Raw genomic sequence first — 19,701 nt, 5'->3', positions numbered from 1 at the left:
ATAAGGGTAAGTGATCACAGGTCACTTAGTGATCAGTAAGCTAACAGATTGACCTCCTGTTATTTGAATCTAAGGTACAAAGAAAGTGTCATTGTATTTACCACAGAAGTATCAAAGACTACATATTTCATAATGATGTAGAGTGTTGATATGCGTATTAATTCCTTGAGCTCATTAGTAATACGCATGGAAGGATGGACATTGATAAATAGTTGCTATTCTGAAGAGAATTACTCATTATTTTCTGTCATCGTCTTCATTAGAGTTCCTGGGGATCTACATTATGAAGAATGAAGGGAAAAATCACTTTTCATTTCTTCAGGAACAGGCCCTTGTGTTTCATGAAAGAGCTGCAATTTATAATTAAAAGTCAGAAAGATTCAAGATGTCTATTTTCAGAAATTTATGATTGAAGTGCTAGTATTCAGCCATCATTCACCAAAAGTAATCCTCTTTTTGTGTGCACCATTATATTCTCATTTTTATGACTGGTAGAGATATGTAATCAGAAAAAAATTGCAACATCAGTTCTGTGACTTTTCTCTTGAAAGACAATATGCTGTTAGTGTTCAGACCACACATTTGGCAGACAAGGTTTCTGTCATCAGTGAATGCTCATGGATGAATTTATCTCTAAAAGACAATTTTTGGTGAAAGGACACAAGCTGAAATGGGTATGAAACAAAAGCATATGTATCTATGGGCTTATGCTGGATCAGTAAGGAGTAAACCACTGAAGCTCCATCTCTCATAAGTACACAAAACTTTAACATTTTAAAAAATCTCATTTAAAATTGGGAGCAAATGGCTTTTCCATGCACTATTTTATCCTTGAGACTTCTTCAGAAATTGAAATAATACAGGTAACTAAGAAATTTTGGGGAGCAGGCTGTACAGCAAATAAAGTGAAGACAGGTCAGGGCATGAGCAAGTACTGGCCCTGCTTTGGCATCTCTGCTGAAAACCTCACAGCAGGTCTGCGCTGTAGCTGCTGTTTATCTTTTTGGAAATTAATTTGCCTATGCAGGAGTGGAGAAGAGAGGATAAGGATTGATAAATATCCCAAGAAATTTAACTTAAAGGAAATGAAACTGTCAGTTTACATTTCTGGTGCTCATTCAGAGAGCAGTAAGACAGAAAAATATTTTTAGACTCATTCAAACCTTTGCTTTTTTATCTGAAAGAACAAAGGGAACACATTGAAGGGAGTGCAGCATCATGGTTGATTTTGCCAGAAACAAACTTACCTACCACAAAGACCCCGTGAATGAATCCAGGAAAATGCCACATCGTATCTCTTCTCTGCATTTGGTGCCCGTGAGGATGAGATAAGTTGTATCTCCTTCAAGGTATTGCAATATAAATGCTTCAAAAATGACCTCATTTTTCAAAAGTTTTATTGTTAAGTTTGAAGACTAGACAAGGTCATACTGGTTTTACATTGTTCTACATGATTTAAGTATATACAAAACCATTTGAATATTACACAGCTTGAAAGGTTGCAAAGGTCATTGTGTCTGAGATACTTCTGTACTGACACATCTGAAGCCAGCAATGAATATTGTAGTTCATATTTCTTGTATAGCAAAGATACACTCATTTAGTATCCTTAGTCTTCAAAACTGACACTAATTTGTATGCAGCCATTCCAAAAGAGAAAGTCAACCTCAAAACCAGAGGCAGTTAACGTGATAAGCCCTTAACAGAACACAGATAAAACAGAGCCTTGTACCGGTGCTTTATTTCCTAGGCTATAAACATAGCACATTACAGAGCTACAGAGAGGTGAAGTCTGCCTACAAATACTTAACTGGTTCAGGGTGAAATTTAATTAGGAGAACATGTTCAGTCTTGTTCAATGCCATTGCTACAATTAATACAGAAGCCAAGGATCATTTCAGAGTGTTTCTCCATCCCCTCTTAAAGGGACATATCCTGTCCTGCACTTATTTCTGGTTTTGGGATGCCAGCTGCTTTCACTGGGAGAATACAGTCACGTTCATTTATAACTTGTCCCCTATGTCAATGGTGTTCATCAAGACAAGAAAAAAAAATCAACAAGAAAAAGTGTAATTCTAGACCATAGTCTGATTCTTATCTGTTCTGTTAAATCTCTGAAGTATTCCACAGAAATCAAGAGTTATTTCAGACTTGTACTGCTGACACTGGGAACAGAATTTGGTGCTATGGCTGTGTAATGCCATTTTAAGAAAGCTTCTGGGTAGCTAAGGAATAATGTCATTAGAAAAAGCCCCTGTATGTTGGTTGAAATTGTAAGGGCATTATGTATATGATTCTTTTATACATTATCACAGAGTGTTACCACAATGTATGGAGTTTTCTTTGCAGATTGTGAAGACTGCTGGCAGATGAAAACTGACACAGGACATAAAGATGAAAATACTCACCTCTAAACTAATACAAAATAAAATTACTATGCTAGGTATCATGATAATGATATTTTTATATGCAGATGAATGGCCAACAATTAAATTACTAACCCAAGAAAGATTAATTCAAAACCAAAACTGAAGTTGCAAAAGACAAGCACCATGAAAAAAATCACTTAAGACCACAGAACAAATACTTCAAAAGAACATTAAAACAAGTTTGTAAACCAGGGAACCTAATTTTCTGAAACAGCCTTCCATTTTTTGGTTATAGTCAACTAGTGAAATAGCTAGATGCTATTCTTCATATCTGTAATCAAATTCAGGGTCAGTTGCTCTCCCACAACAGGAAAACGTTTATGTACCTCTTTAAATATTGTGTGTGCCCTAAAAATATAAACATTACTTTTTAATTAATTTATTTATTTATTTGTAGAGCCTAAAGTGCAAAACATGGGCAGTAGATAATTTAGCAATTCACTTGTCCTCCATTATTCAGATTTTTTTTGCTCTTTAGAAGTACCATCATGATTGACTTTCTCTCTAAAATCACTCACTATGCTTGAAGACCACTCCATATATACATTATTAAGGAATGCTGTTAACACAGTTACAGACAAGACAGTAACAGTCTAGTGGCTTTTGTTATGCAGCACAAAGTAAAAAATAAAGAACAAACTTAGCAGTGTTGCACAGGACCTCAACATTTCTTACACGTACTTTTACCTTTACAAGACTCTTCTTTAGAAGTCTTTAAATGTCTAAGCCTTATAAAATAAATACTTGTATAAATACAGTTTAAGGATTAAGTAATTTATAGAGGCAGGGTGTTCTGTTTGTTAAAATGTGACAGTTTAAGTGACACTATCAGAAAACCGCCACCAATATATCCCCAATTCTTGTAAGTAAAATTCCTGGCTGCTATTCTAGAGTCTTTCACAGTTCAATGGATAATATATTTCGTCTGTAGTGGAGAATGTGTGATTAAATGCAGGTTTTTGAAATCCAAACCATTTTGTTTCCAAAGTAAACTTTGCCCTTTGCAGACTGTGGGCCAACTAGCTGTTTGCCTGGGAAACAGTGCCCAGGTTCATACGTCAGCGTTTCGGTGAGAATGTAACGGTGACAAAAAAATAAGGTCAGTGATATTTGCTAAAACATGCAGCTGTACATATATCTCTCCACATCAGCATGTTATGAAATTAAAAGGGTGACCGTAATCCCAAAATGCTGTTATTTCAGGTAACAGATAAAATGTCACCTCGCTCCTTGTCCCAGGATTTTTTTAGATTTAGGTGCTATTCTTGTCATAGAACACTTTATTCCAAGGAAACTCAGAGTGCTCTACAAAGGTTGGTATTTTTCTCTCCATCATCAGGGGAAATTGAGGCATGGGGGAGAATGTCCCCTACTGCTCCACTTTTCCTCCTAAAACCTACTTTTTAAACTGAGGTCCTTGCTGGCGGTCACATCGTTAAAACAACATAGTGTATATGAAGCAGTTCTGAAGATGAGGAATGATAAAAATCAGCCTCCTCATGGCTCACTGGCATATGTCTGAGAAGATATAGTTGGGAATGGAGAAGGGCCCAGCTTTGATGAACTCCTATGACACCTCTTGCCTTCATGCCCAGAAGAAGGCTGTGACTGCCACCATCAGAAGAGCCTACCAAGAGGGTTTCCTGGCAGTAAGGGAGTCATTCCTCCTGTGTGTCTTTTAGCACCCAATTCCTTCATCCCACATTTACCTCCTTACAGAAATTGAGGAGGTTTCTGAAAAAAGTAATTGGGCAGGCAGCTCCGTTTAGGGTTGTGTGCTCACCCCTGGGCAAGTCACGAAGTGGGCTCATGATTTCTGATGCGCTGAGTTCCGTTACCTATGTGGGTACTTAAGATGAGATACCCTGGCATCTCATCTTAGCCTCCTTGAAAAAGCGCATCTCAAGCAGAATTAATAAACTTTGGCAAATTCATTAACTTCATAATATACTGATGGCAGATTTTGCTCCATATGCAAATGGGTCACCTCTCTCAAGGAAAATAACATTAGTGGTGATACTAAACAGAAAAGATGGAGGTCATGTCTATAGCATGCAAAATAGAGAAGGAAAATGGGGTTAGTCAGGAAAACCCTTTAGGTGCATGGACTCTGCTGTCCAGATGAATGTGATGAAAGGTAGCTTGTAATATCACAGGTACTGTGTTTTACAGTACCACAAAGTATCTTCCAAAATATATGTCATAAATACTGACAGTGTTTGATAGGCACAATTACTATAACGCAGTCATCCCCAAGTAAACTTATTGCTAAAAGCTGCAGTATCACTTTTTGCAAGTAAGATGACAGTATGATTTATGGAGAACTCGTCAGCCCAATGTTTCTAAAGCTGCAAATGAGCTTTGTCATGCTATTTCTCTTCCCTTGTAAAAAGGATGCTGCTGTTTTTCCCTAACACATTTCAACTAGTGTGAACAACTCAAAGGAAAACTAGAAGGATAGTTCCACAGCAGAAGGGACAACACTAACAGATTTCAAGGACAAAATTGGATTGGATCACTTAAAGGGCAGGCTTAGACCTCCTTGCGAAAGACAGTTAGCGGCCTACCATAAAATGAGCACTTATTCATGAAAAACCCACTCAGCATCCTACAGGCTTTGCACAGTTTCTTCTACGGAGGGACTTTTAGCTACACCGAGAGCTGCGTTGCCTAACAGAGATCCGCCTCAGTCCTCCGCTGTGCAGCCCAGCAGCTCTGACCGCAGGGTGATCCTGCCATACCACGACCACGGGAGGATGCGGACATGCCGGGCGTAGATCGGAGGGTCGATGACGTTCTTACGGTGCGTGTCGTTGTCAAAATTTCCCTGGAACACCTGAAGGGCATGTAACGAGAAGATTTAAGACTGTGTAGCTTAAAGAACAGCTGTGGTACACCCTTGATGTCCCTGGGCACCATTCCATGATGAATTTTGATTGCCTGGGCACTCAGCTGATGCTGCAAAGACCACCTGCCTTTGCTAAGACCTCAGGATTTCATTGCATGCCATGGACCTTGGAGGTGGGTATAAGCGTTGGATGCTCAGCCCTGCTGCAGATTTAGCCTTTGATTCAAAGCCTTATCTGCTGTTCTGCGAACACCCAGGGCCCTGCTCTAGAAGTTACATGAAAATCACTAACATTTAAAAAATTAAATGTCTTTTTACTTGGCATTTGTATCATGTCAAATTAATCCCAGAAGATCTTGTTATTGTTTCCAACAAAATAACATTAATAAGTAAAGTTGAGAAGAATTTTTATTTTATCACTTACGAATGCAGCTTAGATGCCACTATATAAACCCTTGTAAAGTCAGTGATTATCAAGTTAGTGACTATCTTCTTCGGTCAAACAAAATCAGCATATGAATTAAGGACACTGGTCTGTGATCAAATTAAAAAATCCTAGCACAGTAAAGTGTATATTATGATGCTATTTCCACTAGTATGGGTTAACCAATCCATAAGAGAGTTCCCAAATTTCTGTCTGTGTTAAAACAATGCTGGATTTTTCCCTTGGCAGCCACTACTTAAATTCAAAGGCCACGGCACCACTTTTTGGCAAAATGATCAGATTATTCTCTTGAGAAATTTTCCGTTTTTATGCGAAATGTTAATTCTCTTCAAATGTCAGCCAGTTCACTTTTCATTTGTAAAAACTGGATCTGATGGCTTTTCAACATGAAATGAATGAGTTTCCATTTGCATCATACAGAGAAGGAATATGGACCTCCTGAAGAAGTGCATACATAACTGAATTAGCACAGAATGACAAGTTTCCTAGTTCTTAGGAAAAATGGCAGAGGTTGAATTCAGAAGAAACTGTTCTACTGTTTTAGCCCTTAAGCTGGTTCTTTTGTGACGTGTTTACAAAGCATTACATGAAAGTCTTCCCTTTTTGGTCTCTATGCTGCACCTTTGAATTTTGAAAGCTCCTCTCAAGTGCTATCAATTTGGCATCTCAAACAAAACATGTATCCTCCACAAGTGATGCTCTTTCACAAGTCATAAATTTCCCTTCTCCTCTGGCATCTCACTAACACAGATATGGAAGCCTTAAAGCACCTAGGAGGTAAGATAGATGGATAAAATTGCAGGAAGACTGACCACAGAAACAAGTGTTGTGAGTCTAAGGAAAAAAATGTATTTACCACAGAAAAAATTGTTTGTTGCCTAAGTACAGTGTTGTAATCATAAATTAGCTGGTGCTTGGGCCAACAAGATTGCACCTGAATTTGAGTTTCATTTGTGGCAATACAGCATACAATTAAAATTACGGACTGGCACCCTGCAACGTTCAATATGCAGCTAGGAAAACTTAAAAGTAAATTTTTTTCATTTGATTTACTGCACATGCATTCAATATATCTGTTGATCTTTTCTACCAAGTCAGACAATAAGCAATGCAGAACTGCAGACAATTCTTGCTGTGTAACTATTGGAAAATTCTTTTATCCTTTATTTTATTTTTCCTATGGAAGATACATTTCAGAGCTAACATTTAAATGAAGGTTTAGAACAAAAAAACGTTGTTTACCATAAGAACTCATCTACAGCCCCAGTATTCGTATCCGCATATAGCTATGCAAAATAAATAAAATTATGTGATGCAAATCAAGCTACAAATACAGCTGAAGAAGATAGGGTTATATAATTTACTTACAGCAGGAAAACAAGAATTAAATTTTATTTCTAACTCATACATGATTTCATTAACACCTGAAGTCAAACTCATCTGTTTCAGAGGTTAATTTATGCAAATCTGAAATTCACCTTCCCTCAAAATTTAAGATCCGGTTTCAGGAAATTAACTAAACCTGCTAGATCAGAAAAAGGATTTTAGAGAAATAAATTTATCATAACGTGAGGAAGCTTTGTCAGCATCCACAAATGTGACCTGCATGAAATATAATACTGAGAGCAAATCTACTGGACGTTTTTGCTGTGGACTCATGGCATATTTCTCATGGGAAAAATATATTCTTTGTCACTCTTAATTTTACTTCAGCCTAAGTTCACTAATGAAGTCAAGAAACATGGAGAGAGCAGGGAGGACAAAGGACAAAAACTGTTTATCTGACTTACCAGTAGAAAAAAGCTATTTCTGTAGCCAAAAGTAATTTTTCTTTAACTACCTGTTGCATTATGCCCAAACAGTCAATACTAAATGAACCACCTGAGCAATTAAAAGCTCCTGAAGAGCCGGTACCCTCATACCATAAACGATCACTCCTCACATGTGTTTCTGAGAGGTTTCTTTCAGTATACAACACCTCTGAAGACTGTAACAATTTATTAGCATTCAAGAAGCTGATGTTGGAGTTACAGTACATAGCTCTATGTAATTTTTCAGATGAAAAAAAATGCCCAATGACACTAAGACCCAAGCTACTTAGTGATCAAGGAATAAAGAGCAGAGTGTACGTTACTAATGTGTCAGTACATAAAGCCAGCATGTATCTTCATTTTGAGTTCTGGGTGGGTGCAGATCTGGTCCTGCCTTATCTCAAACAGCAAATATAAAAAGTGAAGCAGCAAGACGGCCACAAGCATGGAATAATGTCCTTTTGCAAATTATTAATCGGACTAAGTCTCTTTCAGCCTGAAAGGAGATGTAATACATGCCTATAAAATCGTAAGTGGCATGCAGAAAATCAATAGCGGGCAATATTGCACTGTCCCCTTACCAGAGCTACGAGGGGACAAGGAATGATAGCAGATTTGTCCCGAGACACCTAAAGGTCACAGTTCCTCATACAACACATAATTAAACTGTGGTAGTTTCCACAGCCTTTAACTACTTTTAAAGATCAGATAAATTGGTAGGGGCAAAATCAGCAGTGGCTATTAATGATGCAGACAGAAGCAAGCTGGAGGCTGGGAAAGTACACTAGAGAAAAGTAACAGCCCTGCATATTTTTCTTCTCCAGTCATCTGCTACAGGATGCTCCCTCCCTTGGACAGAGAGCTTCAGCCTCCCCCAGCCCAGTGGCTCTCGCATTACAAGGTGCCTCTGTTGACAGAAGTGGACTGAAGCTCCTACTTTTTCACAATCCTGTTGTAGAATGTTAAACATTTTACAGTGAATATATCTATTTATGTCAGTCTGCATACTTAAAAGGTGTAACTTGCTAAAACATTTACTCAGCAGCTTCAGCAAGTTTACACATACACACCCCACACACATATGTGTAGCTCCTCTGTAGCCTAGTCTCTTATAGCTGCTATTAAAATAAAAAAGTAGAAAATGCATGCTGTTGTACTTTTAAGTATGATAACTTATTTTATGATCAGATCATGCAAAAGAGAATGAAAACCTGGATGATATGTACTGATACTCTCTGTCAAAAAGAGTTCTGAAATACAAAGTCTTGCTTATAATTGTGTCCAACAAGCAATTTGGATGTCTTGCCTTCGAACTATTCACATCCAGAGGACTTACTAATAGGTGGCTACAGCAGACAAGGTGGTTTGTGGTGCTGTGTCAGTGCATGGAGTGTAAAAATTCAGGTAGTCTGATTCTCCACAGAGAATCTTTCTGGATCTAACATCTCGCAGAAACTTAAATTACATAAAAGGTCTGCATTGGCCATAGCATTATTCCTGCTATTCATGATAATGGCTGAGAGTTGGGACTTTGATAGTCAAGCCTCAGATGGTGAAGTCACTATGTTGTCTACTGTATCTTAATCACCTTTTTTTTTTTTTTCTGAGCAGAATATTTTAAACATGTTATGTCATGGAGCAGTTAATCCTGCTCATATTAGAGGTGGATTATTTTAAAATAATAGCTAGACCTGGTTTCTGTTTGGAGATTGCTTCAGTGTAGAACATCTCGGTGTTCAGGCAAATGAAGTGGGCACTGTTCATTTAAAATCTAAAAACAAGCTGCATGAAAAGTACTTTTTGACAGCCATTTCCTTTATTTGGGAAACATTTTATTTCTTTATTACTATTCACTGAAGAAGACTTGCTTAAGCAAGAGAGGGAATTCACAGACTTGAACAGCCCATTTACCTGCTTTGAGGTTTTCTGCTCTTGGTGGAGTAATCTTTTCACCATGAAGAGTTACAAGTGAACAACACTAGATAAAGGACGGTGAAAGATATCTTGATTTCTCACTAAAAGTAGAGTATTGTTTACAGGCATACTCCATCCCTTGGAAGATGCCTTCCACTATAAAAGACTGGGGAGGGCTTTTTTTTAAATACGCATATATACATATGTAAAAACATGTATATGTGTGAATGCATATGTGATTTTGGAGTGATTAAGAGGAGAAAAAAGACATTCTTTCTTTTCAGTTGATATACATAAAGTCTATGGGTGTAAATTCTCTACTCCTGACCTTAGCCATCTTCCTTTCTTCTTCACCAAGCATTTTTCATGGGACTGGCTGAAGAGTCAGCAGTTGGTTGGCACGCAATGGATAGCTATGTGAAGGAGACCAGTACCAGGACTGTCTTCTCCCTCTCCGTGATAAATGAATATGTATTTCATGACCTTTTTTATTTCTTCAAGTTCACAATAGATACCAGACAGATCAGACTTTTAAACTTGTGAAACATTATCACATTCTTGTTATTTTTTCCACTGTACATCTGCTGATGTTACTAAAATGGTCATTTACTCCACTGTACATAGTTTATACCTGCTTTATGATAGAAGGTTCAAAGCCAAGCGAAATGAGAAATATTTCAAAGACCAGCCTCCCTTCAGAAATGCTCACAGAAATTCAAGGTAGAGACTGTTAACATGAGCATATTGTCTTCCTTCAGCTCGTACTGTGGTACAAGGGAAAGAGAGGTGTGCTGGAGACACAACCTAGAATGAGTATAGCTGTATCTTCATCTGATACAAATCATGTTAACTCAGCTGAGAGTAACGGAAGTCACTCATAATTTAAACCAGTGAAGAAAAAATTTAAAATATTACTGTTAGATTTGAAATATTATTTTAAATAATATTATATAATAATAATTTAAATAATATTACTGAAAAAAGTTCTTTAACTGTGCCAAGCATGTAGATTATATGTAGGAATTGAACCTATCAATATAAACCAGGTATTATAATAATTAAACACCATACAGAAAAAAACACTAGCAAATCTAGCAGAAAAGTTTTTAACCTGACATGATCTAACTTTTCATTTATAAGAGGGTTCCTGTCTTCTGGTGTTTTGGCTATTAACTAGACATTTAAAGCATATAACTTCTAACTAGTTTGTCATTTTGTTCACAAATCCAGTGGCCATTTGCATACTGAACATTATCTACCTGCAGTTAATTGTACTGCTGATGGCTAATAATGACTGACAGTGTTGCAGACTGCTAGACTCCTTTAGGCTACTTTCAAATGTTCACGTCTTATTTTAAAAAACAGCCTCTAAAATGCCATTTGACACTGCAGCTGGCCTTGAGTTATCTACAGCACGCTGTGCAATTTATTAATTACATGTGCAATCTGATTTAAAAAAAAAAAAAAAAAGGGTCAAATTTGGTTTGGATGTCTTCAGCTTTGGAGGCATAGTGAGCTACTGACCTCTAGTTGAGAAAAACAAGATAGCTATTAGCTCTGGTTCTTTTTCTAAAACATATTTTCTTCTCACTTGTCAGCCTGCAATGTAATTTATTTTACTTCTTGAAGACAACAGGAAAAAGTTTCATATTTTCCAGGCAACTCATTCAAACCATTTAAAATGAATGAGAAAGGCTTCATTTTTTAAAGACATGATTTTTTTCCCCCCCCAGTACCTTTTCCTCTGCATTCATAGAAGTTCAACACAGATGTGAACTCGAATGACTGGCCATTACAACAGCAGAAGTCAAACAGGAGCTGCAGGAGCCACTGTTCTAGGAACAGTTTTTTCATTTGAAATGGTGAACACCTTATTTCCTTCTGTTTGAAACAACTAATTTGTTGCAGATTGATCAAAGATACAGGCTGCAGGTAGTGCTCTTGTGAATACAAGATACTAATAGTTTTTTTTTTCCTTTGTAAAATAACTTCACAAATGATGAAGAAGCAGAAGTGAATAGCTTCAGATATTCACTGAGAGCCACTGATACATTAGGACTCATCCTGTAAACTGCTGAACAGTGAGATGTTCAGCACCAGACAGGACTAAGCCCTCATCTCTTAATTCAATGTGTTGTAAAGTCACAATATTCATCCAGAAATCAGTACTACCAGCCTACCAACATGTCCATAATTTCTTTGTCTGAGACATTCTTTTTATCTTTGCTTTTCCAGAATGTAAAATGACATATTTTGTTAGGATTTTAAAAGTAGTTATTTTTCTTTTATCCTGTCTTCCTTTCCCTGAAAGTTTTGGGAACCATCTTTCTCCTAAATTATTGGATGACTGTACAAGGATCACACGATCAGTACAGGATGAGTAAATCACCTGCAAAGGAAATAAGAAATCTATATATTCTGTCCTTCACAGAAGAAATCAAGATGTTCAGTTAATAAAAAGAATGTATGAGTGTAAATTATTAATAATTTATGCTTCCTGCTGTTGATAGTTGCCAGTATCTATCTTTTATCTCCCTTCTGTATCTCCAGGTGACAGAAGAAACATTTCATGAAAGCTTCACTTTGCTGTGAAAACACGGTTTCTTCTACAGTGTTCTTGCATTTTGGGCCAAATCTCGTATCCTAACTTAAGCTAAGGAAATTATTGTGGATCCTGTGCAAAAGTGTTACTATCAGACAGGACCAAGGATGCTATTTCTCTTCTGCTCCCCATGGATGAGGCACAGCATTGCTTTTTCTTCGTTTGTTTTTATTTTTCATTTATATTTTTGTTCCATTGCACACAGGCCAGAGCGTGGCCAGTAGTTCTGCTGCTATACACATTCAATGGGCAAATCCTATCAGAGCATGCTGCATCAACACACACACCTAGCTGGAGCAGTGAAGGAGGGGTTTGGTGTCCAACTGGATGATTTTACTCGGTGACAGTCCATTGGTCTGGCTGAATGCAATTTACGTATTCTCAGTAATGAAATGGAAGATGGAAATAGATTTGCTTGTTAAAAGTGCAGATGTGGCCAAGCTTTTCCCATCTGGAAAGGTGGGATGGAAATTCACAGTGGTCTTGACAAACAGGAGAAATGCACAGAAGATCAATGGTGCAATTTAATAATGACGAGTAGCAAGCCAAACCTTAGGAAGTCATAACCAATGTCACAACTACGATATGGAGAATGATGGAGTAGGCAGTAGCTCTGTGCTAAAGATTGCAACGCTACAATGTGTTTGCGAAACCACATTTCAGGAAGAGCTGGTCCAAGAAGAATGCAAAGAATGATCTGAGGTTGGGAAAACATGCCCTTTCCAGAAAGACTGAAAGAACAGGTTATTTTTTCCCCAATAATAAACTGAGAAGAAATAGGTTAACATACTTCAACCAAAAGGAACTGTCTGAAAAGACGAAGATAAAATCGGGTTTTTGTGTCCTCTGAGGACAGCGTGTGTGTGTATATTACAAGGAGGGGAATAAGCAACCTTTCCACCTTTAAGGATATTTAAACACTGGAGTAGACTGCTTATACTGTAGAATTTGTCATTACTGGCTATTTCTATGAACATATTAAAAAATAATCTGATGGAGAATGGTGCAGGATATGAGTATTGTATGAGGTGAAGGACAGTAAATTAATTAAGCCTTAGTTCTAAAAATGAACTGTTTGCACCTACTCCTAGGGTGGCAGGAAGGGATTTGGGGTTTGTTGAATCCCATGTTCTGCTGAGAAGACCTCGTAGGGGATGGGCCCCTCAATACAAGAAAGGTGCTGACCTCGTCTTAGAGGTAATTAATGACAGAACAAGAAGGAACAGACTCAAACTGCGCCAGGGTAGGTTTAGGCTTGACATTAGGAAAAATTTTTTCACTGAAACGGTTGTCAGGCATTGGAATAGTCTGCCCAGGGAGGTGGCTGAGCCACCATTCCTTAATGTGTTTGTTTAAAAGTTGTTCAGATGTGGTGCTTGGAGGTACGGTTTAGGGGTGTACTTGGGAGAGTAGGGTTGATGATTGGACTTGATGATCTCAAAGGTCTTTTCCAACCTGAATCATTCTATGATTGATAGGTTAAGAGGTACAAGACTAGGTCCTGTCTTGACATCCTTTTCCGTCCTACCTCCTATAAAGTTTTGACAAGTTCACTGACCAACAGCTAGCATTTCTGGAATGTCAGCCTCTGCCATCAGACTTTTGACTTTTCCAGACTTTTATCATATTGAAAAAATTAAAAACAGTAAAGATGTTTTGGATTAATGTTTGTGCATTAAAGGCTGAGGTCTAGACTAGTATCAAGTGATCTTGTTTATTTTATACAAATTTAAATTCAGATTTTTCTAATTTTCAGCTAAGTGTATTTGATCACATTGTGCTTTTAATTGCTCTTGATTTGTTAAAGAATCATAATAATATACATCCATTTATTCTTAGGGATGTTAATTAATACGGGATGCGAGAAATTTTAATAAGACAATGATTAAGAATTTTTCATTGCTGCTATTGGAATATGTGCATAGCAATTAACAATCCAGCTGATGATGAAAGCAAAAAGAACTTAATTGCCTTGGCAAATGTTATAAACAAGTGTAGAGTGGAACAATGCTGTTTAGTGAGAGTGCATTTTCTTTTAGATTTTCCTGTGACTGTTACTGTGTTTATAACCGGACATTTAACGCGTGTTCTCTTTTTCAGTAAAATGAATGCAACAGTTTGCTAATAGAAGTTTGGCTTGGAGAAGACATTTCTTTCACAGTACATCTTTTGCTTCTGTTTTTAAATGACAGGGATTTAAAATGGGATGTGTACAAAGTACTGAACTGGCTATCTGGCATTTATACTGAATGCATTTATGGTATGTCTACAAAAGGTGAGTTGTTTGCTTCCAATTTTTATCTCACAACCAATTATACTAGACACATCCATAATCATTGGTGACCTTCTCAGTTGGATGGCAAAATCAGCTCATTTTGGTTTTCCCATCTAAAATCTGTTAGAATTTGATGAGGGAAAATCTCAGTGCAGAATAAAACCACAGCAAACTGCCATTTGGCTTTTAAGAGTGGGACTTCACAGTGTCATCTTTGCATAATAAACTTATGCAAAACGTAACATGTCTATGCAGACACACATACAGTTATGTACGTATTTAATCCAGTAATTTAGGACACTCTCCCCTAATAGACAGGTGTACATTTGATCAATCATTTAAAATCAGTGAAATTTAAGAGATGCAGTTGTCTAACCCCTCATCAATAGATCTACCTGTACTCATAAAACACATATCAATACCTATCAAAAGCTTTCTCATTGCTTCAGAAAAAAAAGAATTTATTTGACCTATATGAAGGCTATTAATTTTTTACTGAAGCATTTTTGTTTATTCTAAGAAAAGTAAGTACAATTGGGAACATTTATAACCCTGAATACAGATGTTAAAAACATCAGATTTGAGACACGCATTATCAGACATATCATCGATCTGGCATTTTTGTTTTGTTAATGTATCTTCTGTTTCAATCAGACATAATACCACTAAGATATTTAATAAATATTTCACATTTTGTCCGCTTGGTTAACATTTCTCTTAAGCAACACATCTGCTGTAATCTCTTTCTTAACAGGAGATATTATGAATTCAGGTATTTGCAGTATAAAAGTGTTACACAGTTTAAAGAAAAAGTATAATGAATAATATCTTAAATAACAAAAGAAAAGGTAAATGCTTCCAGGTAAATCAATCAGCAAACCTATACTTTCTCTACGTCTCTCATTAAACATTTGCAAAGGAAGTTGTGAAACTTTTTATGTTTTGTATTCATTTACTAGTGTAATAAAAAATAATCTTTCCATTGGGAATTTGAAACTGTAGTGATTAATTTCCAGAAAAAAAAAATCAATCCAAAATGGCTAGGTAATGAGGTACACTAAACATGTCCTTTTAGAGAAAATTACAGGAAATACTGCATATTTATCAAAATACGCACTGAGATACCGTTTTTGAACATACAAATAAACCGCTATTTATATACCTTCTCCTCTAGAGCTAAAGGAAGAAATAATTCCAATAAATGGAGAACTGTAAAGTTTTATGTCCCATATTTAACAGCATTAAATCAGGTGCATTGCACTTATAGGTATACTGCACTGTGAATGTCATTGTGTTATACGACTCTTTTTTATTCACCTTGACTTTTATCTGCGGGATCCTACGCACATGGAACCCTATAAAGCAGGAAGCATGCAATAATCTACAGGCTTCCAGCCCTGGAGTTACTACAGATGTAGTCCTCTGTAAATGCAACAGAAATATCAATTTTCTTTTTGCTTTACCTTATCCTTCTTTTGTTTTTCATCTTGGTATATGATCCAGTGTTCCCCATCATTACTGTACGCAAGCTTGTAGGACCCCACAAATTGCACATGACCAAAATCTTTAGCTCCTTGGGTAATTATGCCAGTGATTTTTGTAGGGACAAGCAGGTCAACCTAAACAAAACAAAACAGAAATAAAACAAAACACAGGAGAACATAATTAGAAGACTTCCTCTTTTCAGTCTGTCTTTATGCCACACCAAAGCAAAACGGTGCAGCACATCACACATTGTTCGCAGACACAGGCAGGAAAACCCAGGGTTGTTAAGAAGCCCCTTAGTGCGTGGTGAGAGTGGACCCAGTCCAAGAGGTGGCTTTGCACTGCTTTGCAACCATGTCCACCGCAGACAGCAATTTTCCTTCTCCAAGCTCCATTTCAATTTACTTCTGTTTTCTGTTTGTTACGTATTGTTTATACCACCTAACGCACAACAGGGCTATTCTCATATGATTTTCCATTGTGCTAGGTGCCGTACATGGTCCCAACAGAACAGCGCTGTAGCCAAAAACATGCTCACATGTGCTCCTAAAAATCATAATACAATATGCCAGAGGTTGATTCCCCAAATGCCTTTCCATTTCCTTTGCAGTAACAGAGTCAGTGCTTTACTAAGTCTTTAAAAATATTTGCTATCACACTTCTTTTCCTGCTGAACTTTTCTTCTCTCTTTAAGCCTTTACTTCTTTTCCTAGCTCTAATCCTTTGACTTTTTCATTCCTTGATTTTTTTTCAGTTCTTTATTTTATAACCTTAGCACAAGATTCTTAAAAATGCAAGGCAGGAATCTTAAAGCCTAATAAAATCTGAGCTTTCAAGTGGCTTTCCATGTGGGTCAGCACATCCATGATCAGTCCTTTTGAACCAGGACTCAACACTGCACATAACAGATTCAGGCCAGATGCCTTGGACTGAAACGATCAAGGAACAGAATACACTAACAGAAGTAACTTGACCTAATAACGTATGTTTAGAAGAATTGAGGAGTTGAATTTCCTTTCAAAACTGACATTTTCTTGAAATGTGAAGGTAAAATTGACTCTTCATTCTGTGTCCTCCAGCAATGCAGCAAGCCAGTAATAAAAAAAAAAAAAAAGGAAAAAGGTAGATTTATTTCAAACAATAAATGGCTGTGAAGCAGTTGGCATTTTTAATATTGTCCGTTAAATCAGGCAAGAGAGACTAATAGTAAAAATATTATAGTAAAATGAGAGGAGTACTGAACTCCATGAGAAGATAAGTGATAGGTTTTTACAGCAAAAAATTAAAAAGAGAATGTGAAGAAATAAAGAATCTCTGACTGATCAAATGCTGAAGATCCACTTTTGCGATTTTGGGAAGCTGAAGCCCCCCCCTGAGCAAGCTAGATGTTGACTGGAATGTGGGGGCAAGACAGAAAAACAGGTGTGATCCAAAGTATAAGAAACTAATCATGAAAAGAGAAGGGAAATTAAACAAGCATAAGCAGTCAGCTAATCCAAGCTGATGCCTTTGAAAGATGGACACTACAGTTTCGTCTCTATAAAGAAGAAAACATAGACAAGTGTAAAAATACATTTGTAACAAAAGAGGAAAAATGACTCTTTAGAGCAATCAGACATGGAAGACTGGAGACCCCTGGTCCAACATTTGAAGACAGGTACTAAATAATGAGTAGCAAATCCTTTTAAGAAAAGAAAAAACTTAAAAGCTTCAATACTGAGATACTATGACAGTAAATGGAAATGACATTGCCCACAAATGGTCCAAGAGTTTTGGTTCTACCAGAATCAAATAATTTATTGCCATCTGATAACAGCAATGTTGCTCAGAGGAGCACCCCAGAACATGAAGAAAGTACCCTTGGGAGGCAAAACTACTTTTGTTCTCTCTTTGGTCAATGAAGAGAGAGACAGACACTCAATCAATGATCACCGAGAGCAGGAGTCCATTCTGGATGCTCTCATGGACTGCTTGAAGAGGCTTACTTGTTCGGTAAGGAGTGCAGGGGGGCTTGCTTTCATAGCCTAAGTGGGCCTCTGAGAATAAACACTGCTAGTTAGTATAAGTCTTTCATGAATTAATAAACACCAGGTCTCCAAACCTTGCTTCCAAATATTTTGGCGTTTAAATGAATAGTCTGTTTTTCAAAAAGGCTGATCTGGTAAGGAATCACTAATTGGTCCACACTTCAGGCAGCATTTGAACTAAACATTTTAGAGTCAACTGTAGATTCTGTTTATAATTAATTTTGACATTAGCATCTTACAAGTGTAACGTCTTTTTAGGAGAGAATGCTTCTTATACTAAAAGTTAATGTCTCTCCTGTTAACTTGAAAAAATGCCTCCATAAAATCAGTTGTTTATTTTTAAAATATTGCAAGTAATCTGAAAGGATTTCACAAATATTTAACATGGCCATGACACTCAGAGAATTTCTCACTGAAATTCAGAACAGGGACAAAAAATTCTCATTAAGATTCAGGGGATTTCAAAGGTAAAATCACAATAAATCTTTATTATCACACAGATCCAGTGTTAATAAAAATGTCCTGTTAATAATTGTTTTGTGCTTAAAGGACATATCCAGTGGCCTTGTACTCTTGTTCAGAAAAATCATGCGGGAAGCTGAAAGGTAACTTGGCATATGTTCAGTCTTTTCCTGAAAGACTTACATAGCATTATGTAGAATATGTTTGTGCATTTGCGTGTGTATGTATTATATTAAAAAATGAAAACAAAGTGTAATGAATAGACAGACTCTGGTTTAGGTCTTGACTGACAATACAGACAACACATATTGCTGGAGATGGAGGAAAAGAATAAAAGGATATAAAACCAGCATCTCCTTCTCATACTTCATTATCTTAATTACTTATTTATTCATCAGCTGATGAATAAAGCCTACAGACAATAAAGATTGCTATTAATCTAGCATTAAAGAAGTACAGCTTTTACTGTGTTGGTATTATTACCTTCAACAAAGGGTTAAAATCCTTGTTTTTCATTCTTCCTATTGAAAATACTTTAGAGCAGAAAGGTGAGAAGAATTTACACCAATTTCTAGGCAAAACATCTGCATTAAAACAGCTTACACTAAAGCTGTAACTTCCCATCAGGACACAGAACACATTTATTCAGTTAGTGCAGATTGCAAGTAACAGGCAATGAAACAAATTACCAGGGAGAGAAGTTGAATTAACACACTACTATGTACTCTTCAAAGCTGAATGTGATTAACAGGATCAGAATGTGACTCTGGCTTTTTCAATGCATCAGAATTTAGAACAGGGTAGAGGCAATTAGTCTGAAGCTGATAGGATCATTAACTGGTTACAAGAAGAACCATGGTTTACAGTTTAATGTACATTTCTACAAGCAGCTGATCAAAAAGCAGTTTAACATCTTGTGTCTGAAAGAACTCTCTTGGGCTATAGCTACTCCCTTTTCCCACCTTGCTTCAGATGTTAAAGACAATTCAGTATGATTTGCAGGAGAATTAATTTAAGAAAAGCACAAGGATAAATCCACCTGAATATAAAACATTTTTAATGAACCACTGCATGGATGTGCAGCATGAACTCTGTGTCAGTGTGCAGTTAAACGTGGAGTGACAAGTACTCACACTGTAAGCAGGTCTTCTTGATCAGGAGAAAAGAGTCACATCCATGCTCTGTCCCTGCTCTGAGTAGTCCAGAGCTAATAAAGCTCAGCTCTCAGCATATGACTATGCACATTTGTCCAATCTTCATATAGCCATCTTTGCACCTGAACTCCTTGAGAATCGCAACTTATAATGCAGAGCCCTTCTACCTGGCAACATTCACTTCTCCCAAGAGCAGGAACATAAGGATGACACTTCTAGACATTTGGGACAGCTGCCCATAAACCAGTT

At 37.0% G+C, this 19,701-nt stretch overlaps 1 protein-coding gene across 2 annotated transcripts in view; it reads right to left on the bottom strand.

The window, feature by feature from the left end:
- Window positions 1-5,115: 5,115 nt before the first annotated feature.
- The window catches only part of EDIL3 (EGF like and discoidin domains 3), a 268,116-nt gene continuing 253,530 nt past the window's right edge, over window positions 5,116-19,701 (bottom strand). For both annotated transcript variants that reach the window (XM_086479350.1, XM_086479351.1), the window contains 2 exons: window positions 15,788-15,943; window positions 5,116-5,265 (listed from right to left, as the gene is read on the bottom strand). In XM_086479350.1, the coding sequence (XP_086335476.1) occupies window positions 5,116-5,265; window positions 15,788-15,943 (306 nt within the window). The remainder of the gene's footprint in view (window positions 5,266-15,787; window positions 15,944-19,701) is intronic.

This window comes from Leptosomus discolor, chromosome Z (assembly GCF_034619465.1).
Source record: "Leptosomus discolor isolate bLepDis1 chromosome Z, bLepDis1.hap2, whole genome shotgun sequence".
In the NCBI taxonomy this organism is placed as follows: Eukaryota; Metazoa; Chordata; class Aves; order Leptosomiformes; family Leptosomidae; genus Leptosomus; species Leptosomus discolor.
Note: the sequence above shows the minus strand (reverse complement) of the source record. Positions and strands in the feature narration are given on the sequence as shown.